General features: G+C 41.0%; 1 protein-coding gene across 1 annotated transcript in view; it reads left to right on the top strand.

The window, feature by feature from the left end:
- Nucleotides 1-17,685, top strand: part of RNF41 (ring finger protein 41) — a 317,703-nt gene that overhangs the window by 197,172 nt on the left and 102,846 nt on the right. The window contains exons 4-5 of the mRNA XM_085600310.1: nucleotides 6,121-6,392; nucleotides 7,312-7,447. Coding sequence (XP_085456436.1) covers nucleotides 6,121-6,392; nucleotides 7,312-7,447 — 408 coding nt within the window. The remainder of the gene's footprint in view (nucleotides 1-6,120; nucleotides 6,393-7,311; nucleotides 7,448-17,685) is intronic.

Genomic DNA, 17,685 nt, shown 5'->3' with positions numbered 1-17,685 from the left:
AAATCGCCTATTTTAGTGGGGAATTATTCTGCATTTTACCATGCCCCGGTTTGCTATATATTTTGCATATTGGACAATATCTTTTTTTTTTTTCTTTTTTCCCCTATGCTTCCCACCCAAAAATGTTTTTTATTTAAGTTGTGCTCAAAGAAATACAACAACCCCTTGGCCCTAACCCCACCCGGGAGAACCCTCCCTACCATCATTGGGCAAACTTAGTTACCCTATTTGAGGTCTGCTGTTGTGAGAATTATATTAAACTATCTAGGCTCTTACAGCTAGTCATAACTAATTAGTTTGGTTTTCATTCGTTCTAGGAGTGATTCTACTTCTTTCGGCTCTCTAATATTGTAAGTCTGGTTGTTCCACATTATCCGCAGGAGGGCAGGAAATTTCATTTGGACTGTTGCCCCTTCGGTTCTCAAATCTTGCATGTACTTTCCTAAGGCCCACTGTCTGCGGTTGCCTTGGAAATGTCAGAACGAATTTTATAAATGTAGCCGTCCTTGGAGAGGGTACCTAATTTCAAGGCGTTGTTCAAAATATTTTCCTTTAAAGTATATGTTTTGAAATTAACAAGCACTCTTCGTGGGCTTTTCCTAGCTTTATTTGACCTAAAGGGGTCCCTATGCACCCTCTGTATGTCTTCATTCAAGGTTTGTTAGTCCAAATCTGGGATGACTTCCTTTAGTAGTTTAACTACGAAGCTCCTTATATTCTGCCTCTCTAGACCTTCCGGAATATTCAGCAGTCTTAAGTTGTTCCTCCTTGAGTTGTTTTCCATGGTCTCAACTTTGTCTCGGAGTTATTTTTCAGTTAATATCAGTTTGTCGTTGTCGTTCTGGCAGAGTTTTACATCCTCCCTGGTCTGCTCTAACGTGTTCTCAATAGCAACAACTCTATCGACTAAAGCGTTAACCTTGGACTCCAAGGCTTCGCAGGTTGCCTGGATTTTGTCTTGTTTTTTTTCGGACTTTGCAAAGCGGAGTTTCATTTCCTTGAAGTGCCCCCATTAAATCACCCATTTCAGCCTGCGCCGGTATTTCTGATCTTTGTTCCTTATTCTTCCTTGTCTGATGTTGGGTATCTTCACTTTCCGGTATTTCATCCATATCTTTAGCAATCTCGTCTCCCGGGTCTTTAGACATAAGATCTTGGAGCCTATTGGGGGATTCCATTATTGCTAAAGTTGGAGAGGACATACCTTTTTGTTTAGGAAGAGGGTGTACAGTAACACTCTCTGGTTCCGGTATGCCTAGCCCGAGTGTCGACTTCTCTTGTACTTTGAAGAAAGAGCGAAGGGAGGGAGTCACTTTTAGGTTCGATCCCTTCTTTAACTGCTCTTTTTTGGCTGTTTTGGCGGCTCTGGTTGAGACTACCACTGTTGTGCCTCCTTTAAATCTCTACTCCTTGTGTTTTTTGTCAGTATGTTTCCCTTTATCACCTTCTGTGGTGCGAACAACCTGCCCTTGCTCCCGTTCTTCCTCAGATCTTATACCTAAAGAGGGCATATTATCCTTGACTAGAAGTACCAAGTCAGGATTCATACGCTTATTTCTCAGCGCGTAACCAGTATCATTAGTGCCACTGTCTCTAGTATCTTTAATGTCACCCCCCTCGTGGGATTTTGAAGCCATTTGCCTTTTCTAGGGAGACCCCTTCCCTGAAGCTCCGTTGGCGTTTGGGGTGATTGCGAGGACAACCCCGATATATCTCCTTGCAGTAGCGCTGCTGAGTTAATAATGGTAATAGTGCGTGGGGTAGGACCCCTACGCTTGCCTTTTCCTTTCTTCCTGGCTGAATTCATGCAGGCTGTGGCTTTGACAATATCTACCGTTTTAACATTGGTTTTGGTCTCCTTGTTTGCTTCCGTAATGTCTCTAATGTTCCCCCTATGGTGCTGCTCGTTGTTAAAAGGTAAGACATGGGAAGCCATTAGCTATCCGTGGAAAATAATGGAATTTGTGCAAAGACCACCAGGGACTTGCTTTTATTATGGATCGCAGCAACAGCCCCGAGATTACCTGCGTTCTCCAGTGTTCTCGAGGGGCTGAGGTGCCGCCTCCACCTCTAGCACCGTCTGCAGCTTCTGATTCTGCTCCGCCTCCGTACAGCCGAGCCTCGGAAGCCCTTCTCTTCGCTCAGCTCTCTGGCGTAGGGGTTCCTGGGACCTGCCTGACCTCTCTGAGCTCTAGAAAAGCCTCCCGCTCACTACTCACAGCTCAAGAAGGTAATCCTCCTGCCCGCAGCGTGTAACGTGTAAAAATCACTTTCGCATTTTCATTTTTGAAAAAGACTCCTGTAAGAGCCAACAGCGTCTTCTGTGAGACCTCACATTAGCAGAGCTCGCGACCTAGGCTCCTAACCGGCCGCCATGTTCTTCCTAAACATTGATATTAAGGTAAGCACTTTTACTGTTATCTTTGGCATTTTGGACACTAATGAATCTAGTACTGTTTTAATCAAAATCAGAAATATCTCTTATTCACTTTAATGTTATTGGCCAGACGCGAGGTGTGCATAAATTGGATCCTTCCATCTCCCCCTAAGGTGGTGAACTGACTTTTCTCAGTCAATAAGTTTAGAAAACTGGACAAACTCGGAGGGGATAGTAAATGGACGAAATATTGGTAAATTTGGGACAGGAACCTGGTATAAGGTAGGAAGGGATGTCCAATGATTCCAACTAACGCGATCATACAAGTTCAAGAGAACCACCATGGTGGCCTCGCGGTGGTAAAACTCAGATAATTTGTAGGGTCTTATGACATGGTCTTGCCTCTTTTATTCTGGGCGGCTTACTCTCTCAATTCGAGGTGACCTTGCTTGCTAAAACCATGAAGATCGCATAAATGAGGACAATTTTTAAAAAATGTAAAAATTTAAAACATGTAACTTGAATCATTTACAGATTTATGCCGGTTTGATTTTCTTCATGTTTCTCAAAAATTAAAGTTGTTGAAGTTTGCATCACCTGTATTTTTCTGTCCTGAATCTAGCAATGTGCTGTAATAATTAATGAAAGTCAGACTGAACATGTTCTGCATATTGTTTTGTAGAAGTATATTGGCAGAAAAAGCATGCAGCAATCTTTCCTTTTAGTTTAGTGTAAAGCCATGGCCTCCTTTGGAGTTGTTGTCCAAATTGTGTAGCATAACTATATATTGCATGATCCAAATGGCAATCCCAGTCTTTGTAATTGGATCACCTGAGCAGTAGTGCCAAATGTGGTGAATAATTCTCTAAATTCCTTGGTATCTTCTTTATACTTCTTAAATGTTAACCTGACAAAGTAAGTGTGTGTGTAAACGTTTGGGACGATGAATCAAGTGGGGGCAGAGAAAATGGGGGGGGGGGGGGGGGGACCAAAGAAGTTTTCCCTATTCATTTTCCCATAAGACAATTATACACCATTACAGCCAAAACGGCTGAACAGAATTGCAACAAATTTGGCCAAAAAAAGATTGTGGTCCAGAAAGCGTGCTTTTTGTGATTTGGTGTACATTCGGTCAGTACCTTTTGTGAAATTATGGTTGAAAAACTTTGTATATTTCACACTGCGGAGAATCTACCGCAGATCAGCGAGCGCAGCCATGTGCTGTGATAGGCTGGTTGCAACCTGAAGAAAGAATAAAACAAAATAAGATATAGGAGGGCAGGATTGGGGCACCCTGACCCCCCTCTGCCTTGTGTGGTGGGGGCTGTCCTAATGGACATGAGTTATAGTTACTATTTCTGTTTTGCTGTTTGAAAATAGTATGTTTTAACTCACATTTTCACCTAAATGTAACGTCCCTTTAACCCTTGTTCTTTTCAGTGAATTTCTAAACTTTTTAAAAATTATAAATCAGGCCCCCTGTTTTCTGGTTTTACTGATTATTATTTTTTCCAGATAAATACAGACAACATTAATTTTCTTGTCTGTATTTATTTTTAAATGTGGATAAAAACGGTAATTGGGTTGGCTTTTTGAGTAATTCTAATGACTGCCAGACCAATAGATGTGTGGATTGATAAAACAGGGGGTTAAAAAAGGAGTTTTAGTTAAGAGGCTTTAACAGCAGTGGATATGCATAAGGTTGATACTGAAATTTGCATATTTTCTTATAAGTGCACTGATGTATCTTCTGCGGGTGTTCACAGCACCGAAACCTGGCAGACATTCAAGCATGAGTGCATATTTATCGGTTAAATAAATGTGGAAATATACTAATTCCAGTTTAATTTTTTCCACAAGACCCTAAATAAATATGGATGAATACAGATAAGTTAGTAAAAAATATATATGGATAAATAGAGATGGAAATGGGGTAAAAAATAAATACCATAAAGCCGGGAGCCCTAATTATAAAGAAAGATATTACAATTCCTAACTATAACTTCAATTTAACCTTTGTTTATAAATATTACTATAGACAGTCTTTGAAAAAGATTGTTAATTCAAGTCAAATTTGACTGTAAAATGCATCCTATTTGAGGTTTAAATCTTGGTGTGTATTCGGAAGTATGTTCCACAAAACTTGCACTAGTCATTGTTATACTGCTAAAGCATGCAAATCTTTCACTGCCCTTAAGGAATAGATGATAGGAAAAACATTACTTTCACATTTGTGCTGCGGCTCAAAAAATAAACCCAGTAGTTGGTTAAGTAGAACATTAATCTCCCAGTTCAGAGCTGCAATTCTAGTTGGAACTCACAATTTAAGCTTCTACAAAAACTGCTTACATTTCAGACCAGCCTTTTAAATCGCATTTTGACACAGTAAGTGAATTTATAACCGATGGCAAGTTACTGGCAAGTAACCTCTTACTCTTAGTTTAGCAGTTTATTAACTCCTCAAGTTGGAAAATAAAGATCACCTCCTTAATTTTTAATATAAAAAAAATGTATCAACCTCACTGACTAAATTGTTAGTGTTCGAGGCACTTGGAGGGGTAACAAAACAAATTGAACTGGAAATGTAATATGTGGGTTATTGGTGTTGGGTATATTTGGTGGTAAATCACCTAACCTTGGCCCTTGTAGAATCTCAGCATCTGTCCTTTTGACTCTAAATGTCAGATTACCTGGCAAGGGGCCCCAAAGCTTTTGAGGCTATAGTGTTTACACTGTTTTAAAAGGGTTTGTCCCGAAAAGCGAAGCTGGTAAAAATAAACATCAAAGAGCTATCTGAATTTCACAGACTTATGGTCAAATGTTAGTTGCAGACTATATTGCACAAAAAACTGATTTAATAACTCACTGGCAAGTTTAAACTCTGCCTTTCCTTAATAGATGTTTCCTTTAGTAAAACCAATCTAATCAAGATAGTGGTTTTTAACTGAACAAATGTTGACACGACAAGGAGACTGATCTATCTGGCGAACAAATAAGGTCATACTAAAGAAATCCAAGACTTCTCGTTTAAACTGCAGTTAATGTGATTGATATAAAATACAAGAAAATGTTGCTACGGGCCCTCTACTTGAAAAATTAGAGAATTAGCTGCAGAAGTCAGACCAGACCTCATTTCAAGGGTTGTTTTTGTCGGGATCACAGTGAGTTCGCGTTTCCATTGCTTTTGGCTTCATTCGCATAGCTCTTACTTAAACTAGGTTAGATAAAAAACCATTTAGGATGCCAGTGTCTGAACTGCTACGATGCCTTTTTACCAGTGAAGAATGTGTATAGCACAAGCTTGCTACTTGCTGTTTATGAAATGGCCAGCAATGTTTTATAACCTTTCATTTAAGTTCATTTTGTTTATCCATATTATGTTGGAGAAATAATAATGTTTTTTTTTTTGTTTTTCTTAACCCTGTTACTTGCTTTTTGTCCTGGATGTGAAATTGGTGTTCATGTAGGCATAATATAAGGACCTAATAGAAAGAGAGGCTAGCATCTGTATATTTTTGTGTAATTATGCTAGTCTTCCTTCTACCATTTCCTGCAGTTGGAGGATAGCAATGGACTCCACAGATAATGAAAGCAACATAGGTGCTTGGAGCCGCAAATTCACAATTCTGATGACTCTTACTTACCACTAGAGCAGACTATGCATAACACAATGTGAGACTTAGTGGGAATGAAGCTCTGATACTTTGAACTTTTCTAACCGTTGTCCCTCTTTCTCCCCCTAGGCTCCTCACTGTGAGCACGCCTTCTGTAATGCTTGCATTACCCAGTGGTTCTCACAGCAGCAAACCTGCCCGGTGGACCGCAGTGTGGTGACTGTGGCTCACCTGCGCCCTGTCCCGCGGATCATGCGGAACATGCTCTCTAAGCTGCAGATTACTTGTGACAACGCTGTTTTTGGCTGTTCTGTGGTGGTTCGACTCGACAACCTGATGTCTCACCTTAACGACTGCGAGCACAATCCCAAACGCCCTGTCACCTGTGAGCAGGGATGTGGGTAAGTGTGCAGCGGTCTGGGTTGGGTTGGTAGAAGAATATTCAGCAAGATGGCACAGCGAGAAAATAAGACTGCTGCCGACATATGCTTTGTCTGCAGGGCACAAGTTTAAATGTTCACAAGGTTAGCTTGGACTCTTTTCCTTAGTTGTTAAATTGAGTGCTGTGAAATCGAGTAATCATATTCGCTGTATATAGCTCTGAGAAGCAACAGAATTGCGATATGTAATGCTGCATAAATGCATTCTTATTGTCATAAGTGAGAGACCAGTTTTCTCTAGGCATTGCATTAGAGATTTGGGTAAGTGCACTGAAAGTGTGGAGTCTAAAGGACTAAGTGTAGAGACCAGAGTTTATGCTGACCTCAAAGTATTAGAGTATGTAGGTGTAGAAGTCGCCATGTTTATACAAATGCTGAACAGACTTTGTACAGTGGAGTTCTACTAGTAAATTGGAAAACTTTAAATAAAAATAGATTTTTGGGGCAGCGGAAACTGCTTTCTAACTCTAATAGAAAGTGTACTTTGTGAAAATTTCCCATTACCTTTGTCGCACCTCTAAGTCCACAGAAAAATAAACTGACTGAATATCTATCCTTAATTTATATAACAGGCATTTCCATAGCGCTCTAAAAATGCTTAGTAAGATGCTGCAGATAAGTTAGTGTGTTTTCAGCTGATCAATATTATGAACTAAATCTTTTAAAATTACTTATTAAACTAACTGTGCCTACTTGGCAGGCTAGTGATGCCTTCAGGGGACTACACAAGAAATGAAAGACTTGCCTTCTATGTGAATATAACCTCATTATGTTCTGCACCTTTGTATAAAGTTTACTGCTACCAAATGGCTTTTTTCCTCACTGTGATAGAATGAATTAGCCACATTCTTGACTGTTTCCTCCTCTTGATTCTCCACAGCTTGGAGATGCCAAAAGATGAGCTTCCAAACCACAACTGCATTAAGCACTTGAGGTCAGTGGTGCAACAGCAGCAAACCAGAATTGCCGACCTGGAAAAGTCCTCTGCTGAGAATAAGCACCAGCTCTCTGAACAGGTAATACCTTCTATTCCTTACTCTGTATGTATCATGAGGAAATGGGCAAATGGATGCAAATGTGTTGACTTTATTCCTAAGGAGGTGGGTTTGTTGCGTGGAATAGAAAGGAAATTGGAAAGGAGGTATAGTGAGTTGGAGCGAAATTAGTTGTTTAGATGACCGTGCGGATTGGGCGAGGGTGTGAAAATAAGAATTTTTACAGAAATGTTAGCAAATCGAACCTATTCCAGATTCACAAGCTGTGCATTATTCTGCCATGTAGTTGCATCACTATTTTCTTGTATTATCTGTCATTCCTACCTACTAGTTTTTACCCACACTTTTACTGGAGATGGCCCTAAAATACTCACTTTACATGTGGAGTTCTCCATTGATAATCTGCCTCTTTTCCAAAGAGGGATCTTATTTGATGCTGTTTATATTTCTTTGATACATCCTTCAGTTCTCTCTTCCTGATCCACATTTTTTTTTCTCTTCATTTTCTGAATTTTTGTCCTTTTAACTATATTTTGCGTCTTTCGGATTGTTCTTGTACATATTTGACCTAAATAGTTGTTCAAACACATTTCACCCTACCTTAGTGTTAAATGTAATGCATAACTCCTGATTACTCTGCCTTTCCAGTATAGCACCAAAGAAGTATTTTATTGATTTTAAAAAGCTATCTAATAATTCCTTTATTCTTTCACGTGATAACGTTCTTTGAAAAAGTTCAAGGCCTAAACATGCCAGATGAGAAATTGCTACCTGAAAAAATGGTGCTGCGAAATGGTGTACCTATGTACCCTGTGAGAAGAAATATGTTCATGTGATGCAAAAGAGAATAAAAATCAATTCCATAATAAATGTGATATTTGTTAATGTATTTGTCCCTGAAATACTCTACGAACACCTCTAATCATGGCTAACCCGTGCTCTCCTTGTTAACATTTTAGTATAGAACAGAAAAATAACCTTATCAGAGATGGGTTATGAGTCTGAGGAGAAAAGCTTAGCTGAGATGATGTGAGTTGAAGGGGCATTGAGAGACTAATTTGTAGACCTTAACATTGATGAAACCTGATTTTTCTTTTTTTTTTTTTTTAAGTATATAAACTGAAAACGTACAAAGAATATTTGATCAACACTGAAACATTCAGTGCAGACAGTCTTTTTCTGCCAAGTCTTCTGAGCTGGAAAAATTCAACATCAAGGGTAAACTCCTTCACTTAGTTAGGATGTCTCTTCTCAAAAAGATAAAGTATAGATACCTTATTGAAAGATGAAAGCCTTCCAACTCAAAACTACCAGTAAAGCTGTACATAAGGTCTAGGTCTCAACTTTGAGCGAAAGCCCCCAAAAAGTCATATCTATGTGGAAAAGACTACCGACTTTCCGCTTCGAAAACCGAATGAGACACTTTGTGGTCAAAACTGATGAGCTCTTTTAGAAGAATAAATCTTGTGATGAGGCTTTAATTTAGGAAATCAGCGGAAATGAATGCAAATTGCAAAGAGAAGAGCTCAGTCCTTCATCTTTTGGAAAGCCTAGTAAAGCCTTCTTCCTTACCAATATATCTACATAATAAACATGGAAAGGAGGATTAAACAGGAATATTCTATACAAAAAGATGTAGTAAAAGAAGAGAAGATGTGGGAGAATGTAAATGCTGATGCTTCAAGAGAGGAAATAGAAATTGACCCACGCATGTCATCTGTTGATGACTTCTTCCTGTCATGCTATGATGAGGGCCAAATGTAGAAGAATAAGGCCAAGTCCCAAAGGCACTTGGACAAGGCATGCACCACTATGAAGGAATATACCTTGCAAATTCAACAATTTGCGATTATCATATGATTAACCAAACCATATTTATTTCAAGGTACTGCTTCGTCAACACGTTGCTCATACAGCATTATTTTTGGTAAACACTGTTTAAATTCCGACTTCTACACACTGAAATCCTAATTATTCAACATCTACAATTAGTCCACTTTAAATGACGTGTGCCCAATGCATTTCGAGACAAATCGTTCCTTCAGGGGAACATCTTTAAAAAAGAAAAACACAAATGTACAGACATGGTAGATATACAATATGCTTACAAATTCATACTGTTGTGAACCCAGGGTTACTAAGTAGCAACCTAATATGTTCTGAAGGTATCTATATTTATCATTTTTAAAAAGGGATCCCCCCTCGATCCAGGTAATTATAGGCCTATAAGCCTAATAGATGTGAGCCAAAAAATCTATTCTAGGCTTATTCTCCAACGCCTACAGAGTTGGATAGAAGAGAATAATATACTAACCCCACTTCAAGCTGGATTCAGGGCCAAAACGTCTACTATGGACCAACTATTCAGGCTCCAGTTGCTCCATTGGAAACATGTCATATTGGATGGGGGTAGCCTATATATGACCTTTGTGGATTTGAAATCCGCTTTTGATATGGTGGATCGCAACCAGCTATGGCACCTACTGCTGGACATGGGTGTCCCGCCTTATTTATGTCATCAATTGAAGATTCTCCATGACGGGACCTATGCTAGAGTCCGTTATGGAAAACATGGCAATCTGACCGGTCCTTTCCCTGTTGCTAAGGGAGTTCGGCAGGGCTGTGTTCTTGCCCCAACCTTGTTTTCCCTCTTCCTTAATGGCCTTATTACCGATCTTTTTGATGCCATTGACATAGATGCGCCGAAATTGGCCTCCAGAAAATTCCCTGCCCTTATGTTTGCTGACGACACCCTGCTGCTGTCCAAATCCCCAATGGGCATGCAGCGGGTGTTGGACCAGTTTACAACCTTTTGTAAAAAAAGGAATCTGGTGGTCAACATAGGCAAAACCAAGTACATGGCTTTTAATGTAAAATCCTCTAATTATCCACATCCTAAAATGGAAGGAGTCGCCTTGGATCGGGTTTCTATTTTCGAGTATCTAGGCTTGACCCTAAACGACAAGATGGGTTGGTCCCCACAAATTTCTAAAGCCAATTTAAAACTCAACCAGGCGGTGGGGGGCATCCTTAAAGTCCATAAGAACTGTTGCTCAAAAATTATAAGCGCCCCTTTAGAAATCTACTGTGTTCAATCTAGATCCTCTACACTGTATGGGGCTGAGCTATGGGGTTTTACTAGCGCAAACGACTTGACCATTACCGAAAATAATTTCTTGCGGAAACTCCTATCACTTCCAATAAATACTCCGCTTATGCCACTGAGGATGGATCTTAATATCCGTCCAATTTCTGAGGTTATTGCCACACGTCCGGTGATGTACTGGAAAAGGCTTTGGAGTACACCAGAGTTGGCATGCTACAGAGACGAATTGAAAGTAATCTTGGGCTTACTTGGGGCTGATAAGATTCCCTGGCTCCAGTATGTTAGGCAGACACTAACCAACATTGGCCTTGCCCATCTCTGGACTAACCCAGAGAATTCTACCTTAGGCATCTCCAAACAAACTCTTGCCCTTACCCTTAAAGATTACTTTCTAACAAAAGCTTATCGTTTAGTCAGGCCTTCTAGCCTGACCGATCTGTTTTTGGATGTTAAGTGTTACTACGCCTTTGTACCCGACCTCGATGTTATCCAGCCCACTTTAGCAAAGAAGCTGTTTCTACAGTTCAGATATGGGACACTCCCCCTCTATTCTTTTACTGACAAATGGGTGGGTGCCCTTGAGCACAATTGCCCGGGGTGCTTATCTGAACAGGAAACTATGATACATGTTGTGCTTTTTTGCCCAGCATATGTCGGTATTCGGAAGAAATGGATTATTCAGCTATGCTTGAATCTAGGTATTAGGAGCTACCTCGATTTTTTCAGGATTCTGCGAAGTGATTTAAATCCACTTGTCGTGGTAGCAGTTTCCAAGTTTTTACTTGCGATGTGGTTAATTCGTAGGAAATTAATACGCAATAATACAGATTGATTGATTGTTTTAAACAAAATGGGGGGCCCTGCTTGTTGATAAAACAGTATGTTATTTCATTCTTATCATGTTTATTGTATTAACCGAATATATCACAATGAATTGTTTTACTTATGTACTTTTATGATTTTAAACAATCGAAATAAAGGATTTGATGATGATGATGATATTTATCAGTGTAATCCTGATTATCCTGGGTGATTCACACCTAGTGTCTTATGTGTATCTTCGATCAATACCAAGTTGTAATTGAACCACCGTGATTTCCGAACCACAATACATCTCTCAGTACACCTAGTGTTTATATATGTCTCATGCCAATTCCCATAGTAATTAAACTACCACTGTTTCCAAACCACCATGAATCGCATGCAACGAGAGAGTAAAGAGATAAGATCCCCGTGATTTCCAAACTACCATGCATCACATGCAACGGGAGCGTACTTAGTATCATGCGGTGTCACTATTAAATGAATACTAGGACTATCAGTATACCAATCTGCGAGAATAGTTGGGGAAAAAGACATATGGCTTAATTGATAATTAGCTTTAATATCTTATCTGGCTCCTCCCTGCTCAGTGGCTTACAGCACACATACCCCATGGTGCCATTGAATGCTCAAGCTCCCAGATCTCTCTGTATTCTATGTGAGCTTCTTTGACGGCACGTGCCCAAACCATCCAGCCGTGGAGCAAACTGAGATACAAGCAAAATGTGTTACTTTCCCACAGCTATGGGTGCAAAAGCATACTAACAAAGTATGTATTTTACGCTTACCAGTCACATCTCCATCTAACTATGATACAGCGTCCCGTCTTAGTCAGTCAATGACGGTGCTGTTCGTTCACTACAAATACAACCGTCAGCGGAAGTGCACTGCTTTCAACTCGCCTGACGACAGACCTTGTTATATTGCAACTCCGTGTTTCCATGAGCGCCATGTTCAAGTTTAACAAATGTGGATACTGAAATCCGCTAGTGTCTATAGAACAGATTTCTGAGCACCAAACTTCCTAAAATAATACAATTCATTACCCGCAAAATTCATACGAAGTATGATTATACACAAAACCAATCTTCGATTGTGCTATGAATGGTATAGACTATATAGACCGAAAATTCTCTAGTGATTCGTCCTAACCCAAGTTCATTGCATAAGTACGTTTTTTGGTGGCCCCTAGAATAGGTGTGTGATGTGTGTGGCTGATAGTACTGATATATCTAAAGTTATTTGAGGAATTACATCATTCTGAAATAATTTCAAAGGAAACATCCCATTTCTAATTTGTCATTGAGTCCCTTAGGGTTCATTGTATCTAGTTTCCTGATCCAGTATGTTTCTCTTTGTGACAAAATCTAAGAATTCGCTCTAGCGGGGGTGTTTTTAAGTACCTCTATGATCTGGAACCTCAGTTGAGCTATAGTGTCTATGCTCCGTTCAGTGCACAGCTAGATTAGAATTGACATTGTTGTTGCGAATTCTTCTTACTCCTTTAATCTGATCTTAATTTTCCTCTCGATCTTCCCTACCTTGAGCAAGCCACATGGGCATTTGATAGCATAAATTAAATTGTTGGAGTTGCAATCAGCTGAGTGAGTCAAGCGGATCTTTTCTCCTGTCCTGTAATGCACCAAAATATTTCCTGTTACATTGTTGCAATGAATGCAGTTCAAACATTTTTGAGTTCCCTCAGCCTGCTGGTCATGGGATGGGTTCTGTGTGGACAGAATTTCTTTTAAATTTCTTGATCTGGTGTACGCAAAGGATAAGTTACCTGTATTCCCTGTTCTCTTCCAAGGGTATACTTATCAAAGTCATAAGCACTGAATAGTCGTGCGGGGACACCAGAGCATTAACAAACATATATGCATGTAACATATATATATATATATATATATTTACTAATCTAAGGACTAGTCATGTGTAAACATATATAATATGAATATATAATATACACACATGTATATAAATATGCAGCCTAAAACACAAAATTTGGCTTAAATATGCCAATATTGCATTGTATTTTTTATATAAAATAATCTATAACAACATTTCCTTGACATAGAGAAATGTAATCTTAACTTGTTTGAAGATAGCCTTTATTTTGAAGGAAAAATGCAAGGTGATAGCAGGCAGATAAGCCCAGAAGGCTGGATATAGACTACTCATCAAAACCTTGGCCATGCCTTTAAGACCTCCAGGCTCCCACCATGCCCCACAGGTGACAGTTAGGTCAGGTCTTTTTTCAACAGCGTGAAACACTGTGTAGTGATCATAATGCAACAGAATTGCTGTTGTAAACATGCTATTTGTCCGGGAGGAGGGAGGGTTGCTTATGACTTGGAGTATACCCCTGGAAGAGAACTAAGATTACAGGTAAGTAACTTAGCCTTTTCATCCGGGGGATAGTCCTCAATAGTCATAAGCACTGACTAGAGTAGCAAGCCCATCCCCTTAATCCTGCGGATGAATAACTACATATCAAAACCATTCTGAACAATTTATCAAAAAAATCCTCAAGAAGGCTTGCCAAACTGGGCATCCGCCTGAGTGTCCGAATCTAGGCAGTAATGCCAGGCAAAGGTGTGGACTGAGCGCCATGTAGCCGCTTTTCATATCTCTTGAATGGGTACATTTCTAAGAAGAGCCATGGTAGCGGCTTTACCTCTCGTAGAGTGAGCCCTTGGCTTGCCAAGGAGCTGCTTGTGAGGCAGCTGATAAGATAATGTGATAAAGGATACTATCATCTATCAATGGACCGTTAAGAAGGAGGAAAACCAGTGTGCATTAGACCATAGTTAACTAACAGACGGTGCAACCTTCTTGTATCCTTTGTTCTATCAAGATAGAATTTTAGCACCCTTTTCAAATCAAGTGAATGTAACGCCCTCTCGGGAGGAGTGACCGGATTTGGAAAAAATGCGGATTGTGTGATCGACTGATTTATATGAAAATCCGAGATTACCTTAGGTAAGAAACTCGGGTGAGTTCTCAGAACCACTCTGTTAGCATGGGCAAACAAGATAAGGCTCTGTAGAACATAAGGCTCACCATGCAAGCAGAGGTAATTGCAACTAGAAATGCAGCCTTCCAGGAGAGGTGCTGCAGAGAAGCTTTGTGAATCGGTCCAGAGGGAGGACCCATTAATTTCGAGACTAAGTAACCAGGCAGGGGAAGGTAACCAAATTGGTGGGTAGACCTTTCTGAGCCCTTCCAGAAAGTCTTTAACAACTGGCATTTTGAAAGAAAGATGCCGGAGTAGGATACTTTCTACAACCTATAATTTCTGTCAGACTCTAACAGAAGAGAACTTTAAACCTGCTTTAGCCAAGTACAAAAGATATGATTGAATAACCTGTTCTTGGACCTGGATAGGGTTATGTTCATTATCTGTACACCACAAATAAAAACTCTTCCATTTGAAAGTGTTTGATTTCCTCATAGAAGTCCTTCTCGCTTCTTTTAAAATCTGCATGCAGCCCTGCAAGAGGCCTAAGTGACCATATTGGAGGAACTCAGGAGCCATGCTGTCAATCTCAGTGACGGAAGGTTGTGATGGCAAACCTGCCCTCCGAACTTGGTTAACAGATCCGGATGGCATGGCAACCTCCGGTGTGGTGTTTTGGAAAGGTGTAGCAGGTCCGGGTACCACCATTGGCGAGGCCACTCTGGCGCAATCCGGTTCATCTCCGTCCTGGATTTGTAGAGCTTGTTGATCACCAGTGGTATGAGAGGGACTGGTGGAAAGGCATAGAATAATTTCTCTGACAGTCGATCAAAAGTGTATTCCCTCTGGACCCTGGTTGAGGGTACCTGGATGCGAAGGCTCAGCATTTTGTGTTTTCCGCGTCTGCAAAAAGATCAATGTCTGGGTAGCCCCATCTCCGAAAAATGTTGTTACCTCGTCTTTTAACACCCAGTCGTGCGCTTCGATGAAGTTGCGTCAGAGGTTGTGCGCTTGTGCATTGGGGGCGCTTGGGAGATGAACCGCTGATATGGACATGTTCCTCCCCAGCAGCCATTTCCAAATCGCGTGAGCCTCCAGAGACTGGGGTCTAGATCTGGTCCCTTCCTGCTTGTTCTGATAGTACATTGTTATGGTATTGTCTGTCTGAACCAACATGGAGCGTGACGCTATGGAGGGAAAAAACGCTTTGAGAGCCAGATGTACCACTCTTCGCTCCAACATGTTGATGTGGTAGGTTTTCTCCTTTTCTGACCACATCCCCCTGGACTTGAAGAGATCCCATGTGAGCACCCTAGCCCTGAAGGGACGCATCTGTCACAAGAGCTTGTTTGTATATTTCCTGGTGGAAGGGAACTCCTTTCAGTAGATGAGGTTGTTGCATCCACCATCTTATTGAAACTTTGACTGCGTGAGGAAGAGTTATGGTGTCCTCCCAGCAGTTGGAGACTTGAGACCATTGGTTTTCAAGTTTTCGTTGTAACGGTCTCATCTGTAGCCTGGGATTTGGAACAATGAATATGCATGACGCTATCAAGCCCAGCAGTGAGGACACCTGTCTGGCCGTGTGATGAGGTGTTCGTAGGAGCGAGTGACATTTGAGGAGTATTGATGATAGTCTCTCCTCTGAAGGAAACACTTTTGTGTTTGCAGCGTCTAATATAGCGCCAAAATAGTGAATCCTTTGAGTTGGATTGTGGATAGATTTCTTAACATTGACGCACAGGCCCAACTGATTTAAGAGCTGAATGCAGAGTCTCCGATGTTCCTGCAGGAGGCTGTGAGAGGTGCTCTTGAGAAGCCAGTCGTCTAGATAAGGCTAGATGGAGATCTTTTGTTTCCGCAGGAAGGCAGCCACCACCGTCATGCATTTTGGAAAGGTGCGGGGAGCTGATTTGAGTCTGAAAGGCAGGACTTTGAACTGGTCCGACTCTATTCTGAATCGAAATTTGCCTAGCGTAGTAACGGTAAGTTTCAATTCTATTAAGGACACGGAGGCGAGGATTATGCTATTCCTTCTTCGCTTTATTAACCATATTTTTCCACAGCAGCCAGAAAAACAATCAACATCCCTTTTTCCCAAATGAGGGTAAAACGATCTTGAGGGATAAACAACAACACAAGTCCATGCAAACTACAGCTCCCATGAGCTAAGGTCCCATCGAATACTAGTCCTTCCTCAGTGTCAGCCTCTGCTAGACAGGTCCTCTACATCAGTTGTCCCTCTTTCTTTGCGCGAACGCCTCAGAATCACTGGTCTTGTTTGGAACCATCATTCCCTGAAAACAAAACATATACCGTAAAGATCCCTGAAACTGTATAATATATCACCAAAACATTATAAAAGCAAACATTAAATATAACATGCAAACCACCTGTGGTGCAAAAATATTTTACTTATTGCCATACGGGTGGATTCGCACCGATTGTGCCAAGGGAGGGATAATCCTCGCCTCCGTGTCCTTAATAGAATTGAAACTTACCGTTACTATACTAGGCAAATTTCGATTCTGTAGCAGGACTGGAGGCTTCAATTATGCTAGTTCAAAGCTTACTTACTACCAAATGAGTTAAGTCAACCACCGGTTCACAGTAAAACCGTTTAAAAGTGGAATCCGAAGACCAGTCCGCGGCTCGCATTAAATCCTCCAAGCGAGCTCCTAGAGAGAACGCTTTCGAAGCCATTGCTCCCCTGGCGGATTGAGCACCAAACTGTTTTGGGTCTATCCCCGCTTCTTGCATGACCCACCGCACCCACCTAGCAATGGTGGGGGACGAGACTGCTTTGTGCGGTTTCTTTAATGCAATCAGAAGCTGTCTCTCGCCCTGAGGGCGTAATTCAGAGGTTATATCTTCATAAGCCTTCAGGCAATTTACGACACATAGTTAGGGCACATTCAGAAAAGCCGGATACGAAATTGTCCTCTATGCCGATTTTGTTCGGCGGCCAATCGTAAACGTCACTCCGTCCGGAGAAAACACTCGCGCAGGAATGTCTAGCGCACGCACATCTGAGACCCTGCGACAAGAGACCAGACATAGCAGCATAACCAGCTTCGCCGAAATTTCCTTCAAGGAAAGGTATCTATTCGATTGCCAAGATAAACACAAATTAAGGACCACATTGACATCTCATAAGACCGAATAACGTGGTTCCGGGGGTAAAGACAAACGAATACCCCTCAAAAGTCGACAGACAAAAGGATGTTCGCCCACAGGGGCACCCTCAACCGGACAATGGGCCGCCGAGATAGCAGAACGCATTGCATTTATGGTTCGATATGCCAGGCCGTCCGTCGCCAATTCTGCCAAAAAGTTTAGAATGGGAATGATGCCCGTGACCACGGGATCCAA

Source organism: Triturus cristatus, chromosome 4_2, assembly GCF_964204655.1.
Source record: "Triturus cristatus chromosome 4_2, aTriCri1.1, whole genome shotgun sequence".
NCBI classification, from domain to species: Eukaryota; Metazoa; Chordata; class Amphibia; order Caudata; family Salamandridae; genus Triturus; species Triturus cristatus.
The sequence above is the reverse complement of the archived record's forward strand: the minus strand, read 5'-3'. Positions and strand labels throughout refer to the sequence as shown.